At 41.7% G+C, this 13,692-nt stretch overlaps 2 protein-coding genes across 2 annotated transcripts; one reads left to right on the top strand and one right to left on the bottom strand.

Moving 5' to 3' along the window:
* The first annotated feature begins 371 nt into the window (after positions 1–371).
* cln5 (CLN5 lysosomal BMP synthase) lies at positions 372–4,359 on the top strand. Its single transcript, XM_080785602.1, has 4 exons — positions 372–547; positions 958–1,132; positions 1,236–1,461; positions 2,461–4,359. Exons 1-4 carry the CDS (start codon positions 441–443, stop codon positions 2,946–2,948), a joined length of 996 nt encoding a protein of 331 aa, XP_080641728.1. The 5' UTR covers positions 372–440; the 3' UTR covers positions 2,949–4,359.
* A 417-nt stretch (positions 4,360–4,776) lies between these two features.
* On the bottom strand, positions 4,777–12,985 carry fbxl3a (F-box and leucine-rich repeat protein 3a). The gene is made up of 5 exons (XM_080786613.1): positions 12,733–12,985; positions 11,193–11,577; positions 10,653–10,775; positions 10,270–10,441; positions 4,777–9,488 (listed from the first exon to the last, which is right to left on the bottom strand). The coding sequence occupies exons 2-5, from the start codon at positions 11,574–11,576 to the stop codon at positions 8,848–8,850; spliced, it is 1,320 nt and encodes a 439-aa protein (XP_080642739.1). The 5' UTR covers position 11,577; positions 12,733–12,985; the 3' UTR covers positions 4,777–8,847.
* Between the last annotated feature and the right edge of the window lie 707 nt (positions 12,986–13,692).

Genomic DNA, 13,692 nt, shown 5'->3' with positions numbered 1-13,692 from the left:
GTCGCCCTCTGCTGTCGCGGCAGACGCACAACGCACGCACGTGTTTGTGGCACGCGCGCGCGCAGAAGGAGCCGAGGAACATTTATTATATTTAATAATTTATTTTATAAATACATGAAATAATTTAAATTAGTTTAATTTATGTATTAATTATTTTTTTATTTAGAGGATGAAATGATTGAAATCCATAATGCCTTTACTGGGAATTGAAATATCAAAAGTAAAACTGTTAAATAGGAGTGCCTATGGATAATTACATTTCATAACATACCGGTACGCGGACAGTCAATCATGTGATATCTAATTATCAACAAAACCACGTGACCGCACGTCATGACTCATGTGCAACTACTAGGAAGTATCTCAGAAAAACATGTCGTCCTGAGTTGTGCTGTCTGCTGTGGAAAAGTTGTGTGCAAGAGGAGGCGCTACAGTCTACAATGAGACACCTCGAGGCTGTTCTGTTTTTATTGTACCTCATCTTCGGTCTTGTTGTCGCATATGTCGGGGATGTCCATCGACAGCAAGAGTGGCCCGTTCCGTACAGGTACGATGCAAATGCAAAACATAACTCCGCCATACTGCGACCGAGAGTTAGCCCAAAATTGATGTATTTATCGATTCTGACAAATGTCAGAATCGATAAATACATCTATGACTACGAGAGTTACATTTTTGTGCTATGCGAGAGTGTACAAATGGAACGTACCGTAATTTACTGGTTCCATTGATTTGTACACTCCCAGAGTTTCAATGAATACCATCATCCTTTCAATCATGTGATAAGAGCCTGCCATTGTGACGTTAGAATAACATTTTAACTCGTAGGGGAATCTCGTGGTTCTGCTTGTTGTCTGTCCAACACCGTGCTGCTGCTGCTACTACTACTAATACTGACTGACATACACCTGGCTGGCTTCATGACTTTACATTGTGTGACTGGCATTTCTTGGACAGGCGGTTCGATCGTCGCCCAGATGTGGACTCCTATTGTCAGGCTATGTACCCCTTCTGCCCAACTGGTGACAGAGATGGACGCATGCCCTACGTGAGGGACTACGATGTCATTTCAGTGTATCGACTTCAAGCACCAGTTTGGGAATTTAAGTATGGAAATGTGTTGGGGAAATTTGTGAGTAGAAAAATGTAAGGAGGAAACGGCTATTTATATTTATCTCTCCCATATGATCCACCAATACCAAAAAGTCAAAAATGTATCTTTTTTTCATTAACAGCATATAATGCATGATGCTGTTGGCTTCAGCAGTGCTGAGTCGGGGACCAACTATACCATGGAGTGGTATGAGCTATTTCAGTTGGGCAACTGCACCTTCCCTCACTTAAGAGACAAGATCGACCCACCTTTCTGGTGCAACCAGGGAGCTGCATGCTTCTTTGAGGGAATTGATGACATACATTGGTCACAGAATGGCACTTTGGAGAAAATAGGAGAAATCACTGGTAAGAATATGTATGGCAAGACTCAACAGCTTAAATGGCAAGCCAATTATATGTAAACAAGTTAAAACAACATGACATCAGCTTGTGACTGCAACTTGTTCCTGATGACTCAGCACTGCTGGTCTCGGACAGGAACAAACTGCAGGTTGAAAAGGCCCTCAGCTCTGAACTCTGCACCTGGCTCGCTGATAACAAACTATTTTTACACTGGGAAAAACTGAATCCATTATTTTTGGATCAAATAGTAATCTCAGCAAGGCAGATGGCTTCTTGCTTAGCTTAGAGTGGGTGGCAATAATATCACACGGAAATATGAAAGGACCTAACTAGGTTCCATCCTGGAGGCAAATCTTTCCGGTGATAAAATGGCCACCAACGTAATCAAAAAAGTCAACCAAAGAACAAGATTCCTATACAGGATCTCCTCACTGGTCAACAAAAACACCTTGAAGACCCTAACAGGACCCCTCGTACAAGGTGTCTTCGACCATGCATGCTCCTCCTGGTACCACAGCACCTCAAAGGCCCTTAAAACAAGGCTCCAGACTTCCCAAAACAAACTGGTCAGGCTACTACTGGGCCTCACCCCCCCCCGAACCCACCTCACCCCTGTCCACTATGACAGGCTGGAATGGCTTAGGGTTGACGGTGGCTCCGTAGGTAGAGCAGGACTGTTCGCCGCTTCACCTCCCAATGTGTGAATGAATGAACCATTGTAAAGTGCCTTGTGCACTTGGAAAATATGCAATTCATTATTATTATCCCTAAAACGGTGCCATTTTGGTATCTTTGAGGTAAAGAGCAGCTATTATACTGTGTGAGAGTTCAGGGACAGCTATGGGGCTATCTTTGGCTGATGCCGTTATCCTCGGCTTTTAATGGAGCAGAGGATAGGAAGCTTCAGCCAAATGCACTAAATGTCTTTACTCTTTGGCTGAGACTGACCATTAATCAATAGTTTTTTCATTCAGTATAAATCCATTCATTTTCCTTTCCCAGGGACCCAGTTCAGTGACATGGCCCGGTGGGTGCACGACGACAACCGGACTGGCATCTACTATGAGACCTGGACAGTAAGATCCGATCCCAGTCCCAATGCCACAGTTTGGTTCGATTCATACGACTGCTCCCAGTTTGTCCACCGCACATATAGGAAACTGGCCGAGCTGGGAGCCAAACTCGCGAGTCGATCCCACACCAACTACACGAAGATCTACCTATACAGTGGCGAACCCGTCTACCTGGGCAACGATAGCGCCATATTTGAACACCCTGCCATGAAGGATCTGGCAACGGACATCCGTAAATTTTACCACAACTTCCGACCGCACCAATCCTACATAGACTTTGCCATCAGTTTAATGGAGGCCTATGAAACGGTTGCGTTGGAAAAGAGGTTCTACCTTTACTACAACTTTGAGTACTGGCTTCTGCCAATGAAATCTCCCTATGTGCAAATCACATTTGAGGAAGTGCCTTTACCCTAATGTACAGTGCGATATTTTCTTTACATGTTAAATAACTTGGGTCATCAAGACAACTTAAAGTTGCAGTATGTAACTCTTTATTTCATTTTATTGAAAAGGATTTCAAGGATGCACAGCTCCTTTTTCTACACCAGATTTGAACCCGTTTTTAAGTGCTGACATTTTTACCATTGAGCTCAGGGGATACATTTAATCTTGACCATCAGCTCAGATCCTGTGTCTAGCTGAAACATGACCTTGGACACAAAATGATGTCTCAATAGAAGAGCAGGAGACAAAATACAACACCATCTGTCATCACTTTAATTTGTATGATGAATAATTACGTTTGGTAATTTCGGTCTATTAATTATTTACCTTTAATTGTACAATATGTCAGCTAATATATATATATATATACTTTATATATCTAATATATAAAGTTCCATGTAATGTGTTACGATCTGACAATACTTTGAGTCATTGCAGACAGTGAATCCTTTGTGGACAGAATACATTTAAAGTCTAAACTGAGCCAGGTCTATAAAACAATATTTCTAATTATTATGCCTTCTGCTGGTCTGCATGAAGGATTTTTGTTTACAGAGCCTAAATGTTGTTTAATGTAAAAAGCAAATGCATTATTAGTTGCAATTCGTTTTATTTTATTTGACAATGAATCAACTAAAATGTCATGATTGTGACAGCTCTGATGTGTTTAGGTTTTAACTAAACACTTAATGTACAGTGCGCTTCCTTATACCATTGCATATAAATCATGTCGGCCATGCTTTTGCATGGCCAACATGAAAAAGAGAAATTTGGTGTCTCCTGCCCCATTTTAAAAACGGTCAAAATATCCGATCTATAAACTAAACTCACTACGCAATTTGTGAGCGTTTTCTTTTTCTTTTCAACTGAATTCTGGGGAGCATGAAAAACCTCTAACCAAAGGGACCGACTCAGAAAACGTAACCGACGGGAAACTTTTTGGATCCACTCCCTGGAGTTAAATGAGGTTAAATGAGGACATTGACTTTGTGTTTTCTTAAAATTTATATTTTGCATTTGTTTTATTTGTTTTCTCTTCATTACTTATTATTGCGGCATCATGTTTCTTTTTTGCTGCGTTCTTTTCTTTCTTTGAAATGTACCATCCTATTTTCTTTGTTTTTGTGCTTATTCTTGTATTACCTATGATAATTTGCCCATCAGTGTTCAGAGATTACGCACATGCGCACACACGTGTGTAGTTCTGGGTGTGTTCTGTTCACACACTAATGCTGATTGTTTGACTGGCCTGTCTAGAATATATGAACCTGTTTGCGCTTCATACCTTTTCTTCATACCTGCCCTGATGAAGACACCTGTGAGACGAAACATGTTGGCTGTTTTGAACTTTTCTAAATAAAGTACGTCGATTGTGCTCGGATCACCTTTTTTTTTCTTCTAGTATTCTAGGTCCACGGATCTTTGTAGCACCAGTCCACCACCTGGTTGACTCTTTGTCGCTCTGAAATCTGGGGATGTTTTGAAAATGTCTTCTCTTGAAAAAAATAAGAAAAAAAGAGTTGTGGTTATTTGAATAGTTGTAATAAGTGGAACAGAATTGTAAACATTCTTTCTTTCAAGGTCGGAGCTTTTATTACAGATCGAGTTATGTGACAAATATTTACTTATTCCTTAGTAAAATGTTGACTGCTGACTTCAGTAGATTTGAAGATGTAAATCTCCATTGTTCCATACATCAGTCAATATTCTGTCTGGAATGTATTCTTGTAAAACATTTTTGATCGTGTGCTCTTTTTATTACCCAACATTTGATTGCAGTGAATGGACGATAACAAACTACAATCAGACATTTATTTCAAGATCACATGTCCAAAAGCAATATTCTCATTTCAAGACGGGTAACCAATAAAGCTAAGTAGACAAAGTAAAACTAAGAACAGCATTGTCTCAGTTCACTTCACTCCTAATTTACTTTCTGCAGGAAAACATGGGATTGTAATATTGTAATTTATTTATCTGACCAGGGCCAGCTTAGACTTTGATTAAAGGCAAATAACTTTCCCTCTTGACTATTGAGATGTCCTCTTCCATATACAAAAGAAACCAAGGTAGTTGTGTTTGTTCACTGCAAAACAGTAATTTGGAAATTCTGTAACTATACCCATGCTATGGAGTTGAAAATGAGTGATAATGTCCCAATGGCATTAAACAAATGAGTTAAAACCCACATCATCTGCATATCCTAATGACATGTCAGAAAGTCATTGTTTTCATACCGATTGTTACTGTACACATGACTGAATACCACCAATTAATAATAAAAACAGAATCAACAGGAATAAAACAAAATGGCAAAACATCGAGTTCTGAGGAAAATGTGTACAGTGAGGATGTACAGCGTGTCTGTAGCAAGCTTAGTTTAAATCTGACTCACAGCACACAATAGGACTTCAAAGTTCCAATTCCCTGGTACATTGGAAGTTGCATTACTGGCACATGACACATTTGGAACTTCCAAATGTGTCATGTGCCAGTAATGCAACTTCCAATCCTTTTAAAAATGTAATTTCATTTAACATTTTCACAGGAATTTGCTAAAACGTCACAGCTCTAGTGATTAGGTTAAAAGAAAGATCGATCCATCTAGCAAAGGATAACTCACAGTCAGGCATATAAAAAACAAAAGCCATCAGTTAAGTAAAACTTAAAAATCCCTGACAGAGGGCATATAGAGAAATAAGTACATTTCTATTCAAATAATCAAACACACAGCGTTTTATATACAGATGCATTAGACTTCCTTCTTAAAGGAAAATGTTGTTTCGCCTCATCCAAATTGCCATATCTCTGCACTGAAACTTAATAGTCTACTTGCCAGTCCATAGAGCCCCATTGTGAACCCGGACATTTTGAGTACCTTAAAGTTCTATGTTAGAAATGTTGAGTATGGGTCCCCAGCATTTAGAAACTGCCAGATGCTAACTTGCATACGTTGGGCAATTTTCATAATTAGCATAATAAGCTGGGGTACCATTAACATCCAATATAAGGCAACATTTTCAAAATGTCTGTGTTCTTCTGGTTCTTCTTCTCGGACTAGTGAAGAAACACAGGGAAGTTTGCCGTCTATTAGATTAGTCGATGGGTGGCTCTTCCAAGACAGATTTTGCACTCTCATTAGAAGGCGGGTGTATAAGTGCCATCCAACCGTTTCTCTAATTTCTTTGAAAGTGTCCTTGTCTCAGAGCCATAGAGTAGAATCGTCTCAACGGTCATCCTAAATATTTTTTACTTGAACATCTTACTAAGCTGGGATGACCAGATCTTATGCATGTCATTGCAGGCTGACCAGACCCTTCCTAGTTTGAAAGTCCTTTTGGGAAGAAGACACTACAACTCAAAATGTCCGGGTTCACATTCTGGCAAGTAGACTATAATGAATGTTGGAACCGAACCGTGATGTCTGCAATGTCATTTCCTTTCCTGTATGTGATGCAAATATGGGCGAATAGGAAGGATATGTACGACAGTCGAGGTTCCGAGTTTAACAGGCAAATAGCAGAAGACAAAAATGAAACCTAGTTTATATATTATATTATATTATATTATATATATTTATAATTATAAGCTTCGACACACCTGAATTGCAGAATTTGAAATCCCGGCCCTCATCATAAGCCAAGTAGGCAGTTACAGTACTATCGTTATTAAATGAAAACAAAGCAATCTGTCCACAGTTGTCAGAGTTCCTGACATCTACCACCACATTCTGCCATTACGTAGAATCAGTATTTACACATGATTCATGCAATTCTTGATTATTGCTTGATTTTAGTTAGTTTACAATACATGTGTCCAGGGTATTCATATTATATAGCAAATTCCAAATAATAGAACCACGGTCCAAATGAGACATAGGACGGAAAGAGATCCCCCCCTTTGCTTTCATCTGGCATTAGATATTGCACAAACAAGTTACTGAAGTTGCTTGCAACAGCTGTCATTTGGTATTCACCTAAGGTGCTTAGTAAAACGGTATGTACCCATCGTTAAAGCTGGGTAATTATCACATAAGCCACTTTTGTTAAAATAAGTGTTAAATAGCTCTATATTCTGTCTCTCCAGCTCTAAACAGTCAAATGAAAATGCCTTTTCAAGTCTGGATACCAATTTTATCCAATCAGGAGAGCGAACTATAGAGGGTATGCGCATGCATAAAGTGAATGGGAAATCGAGTGGCAATGTGACTTGGCAAAGTGAGTTTAATGTCGTTTAACGTCATTTAATGCAATTAGAAAGAACTTTTCTGTTTGGATGTATAGGCTATCAAGGCCAGAAAAGTAGTTTTTTTGCCACAAAGTAGGCGTTCCCTCATAACGTCCGGGTATAATGATGTCACGCGCATAGTTACCCTCTATACTGCAGGACACTGGATGACGCTGGGAAAGACCTAACCGGGCGAGTGTCTAAATGGAAGTACCGGCATTTGGTGTAAGTACTGCCCATACACCCAAAGATTCCAAACAGAAATCTGATTGTATTAAACAACGTTAAACTCTGCAACATTGCAGGTGTAAGGCCATCTTGAATTATTCTCTTTCTGCAAAGTTTTTGTTTTATAAAATAAAATCACCATAAACATGTTATGAGCTACTTTCTATCAAGAGTTTGAAAGCGCTTGTTGTGCAATTTAGAAACGGGTGATAAGCAGGACTGTTGTGTTGAGTGATGTCCAACTAGTGCTTTCAAACTCCAACACTCCATGCTGCTCAATGTTTTGCCACTCAGTCTAGATGAGGGGGATGTGTCCGTGTCCCTGTGGGAAAGTGATGCATGTGCATAGTGGAAATTGTAAGTGTGGTTGCTAAGTACAGTATGATGATGATGTAGAGTAAATCAACATGACGTCACAAAGGGGCCGAATAATAAAACTAAAACCATTTGGGGTCTATAAATATAGTCGGGCAATTACTAGTATGGTTGGCAACCTCACTAATTAGATGACACAAAGAAGTGAGCATGAATTGCACAAAATTGTACCAATTGTAAAGTTGTGCTAAAAATTAAGCTGATAAATGGGTACTCTCCTGATAAAACTGAAATTGGTATCCCACCTGATAATAGCTGATGAGACGAGGAAGAAAATTTTGTTTTAACCAAAAAATATCACTTACACCAACTACCTTTACGTAAAAACAAATCTGCTTAGCAGGGAGAGAGGGCGAGCGGGGGGAAAACTGTACACCTTCATTTCACAAATATATTGGCTTAAGCCTTCTATACACATGCTTTCTAGTTCTACTCAGAACCTACCACCATAATGTTTCCACAACTAAAATACAGAAAGTCTACTGAGCCTGGCTGAGGAAAGAATGATATTTTTCAACAAATTAGAATAAGGAGTACGAAATAACCGAATCGCTGAGTTTCCAACAGCCACGTGTTTTACAAAACACGGCCAGCTACATCAGCGGCGTCGAGTCCAGGGGTTATTATCATTAACTGGACATTGTAGTTGTAGTCCATGGAATTCAATTTACAACCTTATAAAAACTTTTTTTTAAATGTTTTACCCCCACCTAATGATTGTCCAAAAATATGAATGAGCAAGTCTAACTAGTTCTCTCTCAGGAGGAGCCAACCGTGAGAGTCTTATTATGCGTTTGTATTTCTTAATAACAATACTAAGAAAGACGTAAAACAGGGAATTTCGGCCCTATCAGGCTCCAGAGAGAGAGAGAGAGAGAGAGAGAGAGGGGGAACCAGTGACAATCTCTGCCCTATATGAAGTTCAGCAAGTGTGTGACCCCCATGTTACACTGCTGATCAGTCAGTGGTCCTTTAGTGCAAACATGTGGACCATGAAAGTGAGTGTGCTACGAACTACAGTTGCCTCTGTGGCTTTGCTTTACCACGTGGGCATCATGTCTGGAAACCATACCCGGCCCAAGTGCTTGGACACCTCCCAGTGGATTTCGTCCAAGGAGTACTTGTGGTCAGGGATGAGCACTTCTTCCATGATGGACAGCTGGGACAGCCTGCGGCCGCACATCTTGACAAACTCCACGAATGCGCTGCAGGACACCTCGCACTCGCCCAGGCCAATGGCTGACAGCTGTGTGCAGCGCTTAGCGATGCGGATCAGCTCCTCGTCCAGCGGGCGCAGCCCGTTGGCACAGACCACCAGCTCCACCAGACGGGGGCAATGCAAGCCCACGCGTCCCAAGACGTCCTTGCTGACCGAGCGGCCGAAGTAGAGGTGCGTGACGGGGATCTCCTCGCAGAAGAAAGGGCCGAACTCGTCCTCGTAGAGGAAGAAGTACATGACCAGGTTGAACTTGGGCGAGTGCCGTACCATGGCGTCCCAGCTGCTCTTCTTGATGGTGTGAAAGTGCTGGCCAGGGTTCTCACTCACCACGTCGATGCGCAGGTGTTCCAAGTGAACATGCTTCTCTGAGGAGAGGGCCAACAGGAGCTCGTCACTCAGGAGGTGGTAGTTCAACGCCAGCTCTCTCAGTCCGTGACACTGGTCAGCTACGCACAGAATGCCTAAAAACACAGAGCAATTACTAGGTAGGAGTAGGACCATCAAAAGCAAATTCTTAAACAAAAGGGCCATAGATTCCTGGAGATACTGTGTGTGTGTACACACACACACACACGGTATAGATGTTACAGTACGATTGAAAAACCAGTCAGATTGAAAAAGGGCTGCAAGTTCACCTCCCGTGCTTCCCCGCGGCTGGGCGCTCCTACTCTACTTGGGAGTTAGTGTGTCGAATTTGAAGCCGTTGGAGGAAACGGTTCTCGAGTTACGTGCATTACACACACGCACACAGATAGAGACGTGGCGCATTTATATAGTAAGACTAGACCTGTACATGCCCGTTGGCCACCGGTCTACTTGAGAGCGATGCAACTTGGGAATGTAATAATACCCGTTGTCAACTTGTCATAGCACCCGTTTTAACTATCTGTCTGTGTCCCACATAGAGATCTCTGTTTACAGGTCGACCCACACATCACTACTGGCTTCGACCCATTATCACAACTGACACACAGTCAGAGGATAAACAAGCATCCATATACAACATATTATTGCTAGATGAAACAAAACCATTTCCTCTCTGCACACAAGATAATTAAAGGCCACAAATAATCCACTGGATAGAAAATAAAAAAAACACTATACTGCCTTTAGGCTCAATAGTTGTGACAATGGCATGGTTTTGGAATACCTACTGTAGCATGGAAATTGGAATACCTACAGTATCCATTACCACTGTGGGAAGGAAACTATGGTTTCAGTAATCCCAGATTCCCAGTGTACCTGCTGGAGACACGTGAGGGCAGCTGCTCATTTTCAGCAATTTCAGAGTGTCGCTGTTGTTGGCCACCAGCACTTTCAGAGATGGGTCATCCACTGGTGTGTCGTCAATCTTCAACGATGACAGCGATTTGGAGTTGACAAACACCACTGTCAGGGCTGAGATGAAATGCGACTATAGGAGACACAATAAAATAAAAATACACATTTGAATGTATAAAGATGCATACGTGTTATGGCTGTACCTTGAAATAATAGACAATGTGAGCCTGAGGTGTGGCTATGACACCTGCATAGCACAGAGCACACGAACCTAAGAAACGTAACTTCCTTCACAGTTCACACTATCCATTCCAGGCATTGTTTTGTTCACTTGATAAGAATACCTTTGGCAGCTCCATGAAACTGGGTCTGGCTGTGGAGATAAGCCCCAGGGTTTTCAGTGAACAATTCACCAGCTGTGACAGAATATCGCAAGCTGCTTCTGCAGACTCTGTACTACTGTCAACCTGGGAAAAACAGGGGAAGAAAATGCACGTTTAAATTAAAAGCATCTATCACAAATCACTAGCCACAACGTTTAATACATTATACGGTAACCGGAAAGGTTCGCCTTAAAACACGCTCGCCCTCGCTCGCTCGGTTCTTGTATTTGTTTTAGTGAGGAGAAGGTTAGAAATAAGTTTAGGGTTAGGCATAGTCTTTACTGAGGTTAAGTTTAGGAATAGATTAAGGCATCGTTTTACTGAGGTATGGTTAGAAATTAGGTTGGTTAGGTTTAAATGTTTATGCATAGTACTGATGTTTATGTTTAAGAACACCAGGTAGAGATCATTCTACCGCTCTGTCGGATTAACGGCCAAGGCGACGCGTTTTGAAGCTAGCGTTCCGTTATAAAAAGGTCACCAGCTTTCGCCTCGTCTCACCTTAAAGCTGACATACTGCAAGTGCTTGGAGTGCCTCTTTATGATCTGCTTGATGAGGTCAGGATGCGTGGCCTTCAGGTATGAGCTCGACGGCTGGTTGAGTTCAAATTCAAAGCACCTCCACAGCTCTGGCATGTGGAAGGCCTGGTTCCAGGACCGGCACACCTGCGAGGCATAAGCTCTGTCCAAGAGTGGAAGGTTCTGGAAGATGTGGAGCAGCATCTCCTGCGGCAGCAGTGCCCAGTCGCCGTTAAAGTCATCGGCCACCTCTTCCTCCGTCTCACTCTCGTCACGGGGCCCGCTCCGCATCTTCTTAGAAGCCTCTATTGAGCTCTCACTGAAGGAGCCGTCCGCATCCTCCTCGTCCCCGTTCGCCCGTTTCATCCTACACACACGGTACAGGATGCAAACATGCCTGTGATATTCTGCAAATAAAACCGTGGCAGCTTTCTACCAACTGCTGGGAGTCATAGCCAACTTATAGCAACTGATATCTACTATGGCAATATAAACACTAAGTAACGTTAAGCTACAGCTCAATGGATGGGGTAGCGCTAGAATATCAGTGATATTGCACGCATTTTTATGGAATGTAGGTAATATCACAGACATTCTACCAGCTTAAATACATAACATATTTTTTTATTTCTTAGGTTATTGATGCTATAGCATAGATGTCCTTTTTAGTACCAGTAGGGGCAAAAGTGGCGCTGTTGTGCCAGAAACAGAGAGATAGTGTTGCACTGTTGCCTGCTATGAGAGAGAGAGAGAGAGAGAGAGAGGCGGGAGAGGGGAGTTGCACCACTCAGTTCACACAGGTGTGATTTTTTATTTCTTAAAAGGGATATTTCACTTTCTAAAAACCTTTTGGTCATTTCATTGTCTACTCAGTCTTATGTGAACACCCCAGACAGTTTTTAAGTCCGTATTTACTACTATTTAGATAGTTGATATTAATTTTGCTGCCCCGCCCCCTCCCTATACAAACCCATTATAACTTAAAACTCAATTTTAACCATGATAGAAGTTATAATGGGTTTGTATAGGAAGGGGGCGGGGCAGTTCAAATGAATATCAAATATCTAAATAATACTGAATCAAGCAACTTAGGAACTGCCCGGGGTGTTCACATAAGACTGAGTAGATGATGAAATGACCAAAAGTTTTTTTGAAAGTGAATTATTATTAGTTTCACAGTGCTAACCAGTATAAACATGCTAGTTTCACAGTGCTAACCAGTATAAACATGTTAGTTTCACAGTGCTAACCATAAACAACAGTGTAAACATGCTAGTTTCACAGTGCTAACCAGTGTAAACATGCTAGTTTCACAGTGCTAACCATAAACAACAGTGTAAACATGCTAGTTTCACAGTGCTAACCAGTGTAAACCATTTATAACTCTATGTTGTAAACTATAGATCTGTTCCATAGCTCTAATGCCGTTAGAGCTATGGACCAGAGGCTAGCTAGGTGTAAACATGCTATTTCACAGTGATAACCAGTGTGTAAGTGAACTATACTATCCATCCTACTGTACCTGCTTGTTTACAGTCGGCTAGCTGACTTAGCTGTTAGCGGTGGAAAAATCCGATCAGCTATCGACAATTCTTCAACCCGTACCAGCGCTTCAAAAGCTCAGAGACGCGCTTCGGGCAAAAAATAATAATATATAATATAAAAATACCCTCGTCACAATTGTAAAGAAGCGGTAATAACAATGCTCTCTGGTGCTGCAGGTCGGTTGGCCTAATTCCTTCGCGGGAGTTTAATGGGCTGAAATGGCGAAGAGTTGTTGTTGTTGTGACAGCAGCCAAGCATTGTGGGAAATGAAATCGGAATTCTGAAATGGCTGTGTCGCACTTAACCCTCAACTTTCCATTTACTGTCCATTGCTCAGATCCGGACTAGAGCCCGCCTACTACTTACGGTAATGTAGGTGTGTCACACGCGCGCGCGCACACACAAACAAACACACACGCGCCCTATACCGGATCTGCAACCTGCAAAGTGAATTGAGCCTGATAGTCACAGTAGTTTCGGACGAAACCCACAGAAGACATTTGTGCATTATATTCTCATTTGAATAATAACAAATTCATGTCTAAGACTTAATTAATGGTCGAGTATGGTTGACCCCTGGCCTGGGCCGCGGCCCGCGGTGGCTCAGGGGTAGGCTGGATGGTAACAGCAAGGTTGCCAGTTCGAACCCAGGCTCCCCCAGAGTTATCGAAGTGTCCTTGAGCAAGACACTGAACCCCAGCCTAATTGCTCCTGATGTGCTGGTTGGTGCCTTGCATGGTTTCAGCGGCCATCTGTGTATGAATGTGTGAATGTAATGCACAATCTCTGTAAAGCGCCTTGGATAAAGGCGCTATATAAATGCACCATTTACCATTTTACCCCTGCAGCCTGCACTATATTAAAAGCCACAGATTATATTATTTAAGGTTTTGTACAATAAAGATGTGGGCTTCTTACCTTTAAAATCTTTCACTTG

Source organism: Protomyctophum bolini (assembly GCF_963924005.1).
Source record: "Protomyctophum bolini genome assembly, chromosome: 16".
NCBI classification, from domain to species: Eukaryota; Metazoa; Chordata; class Actinopteri; order Myctophiformes; family Myctophidae; genus Protomyctophum; species Protomyctophum bolini.
This window is presented reverse-complemented; position numbering and strand designations above follow the sequence as displayed.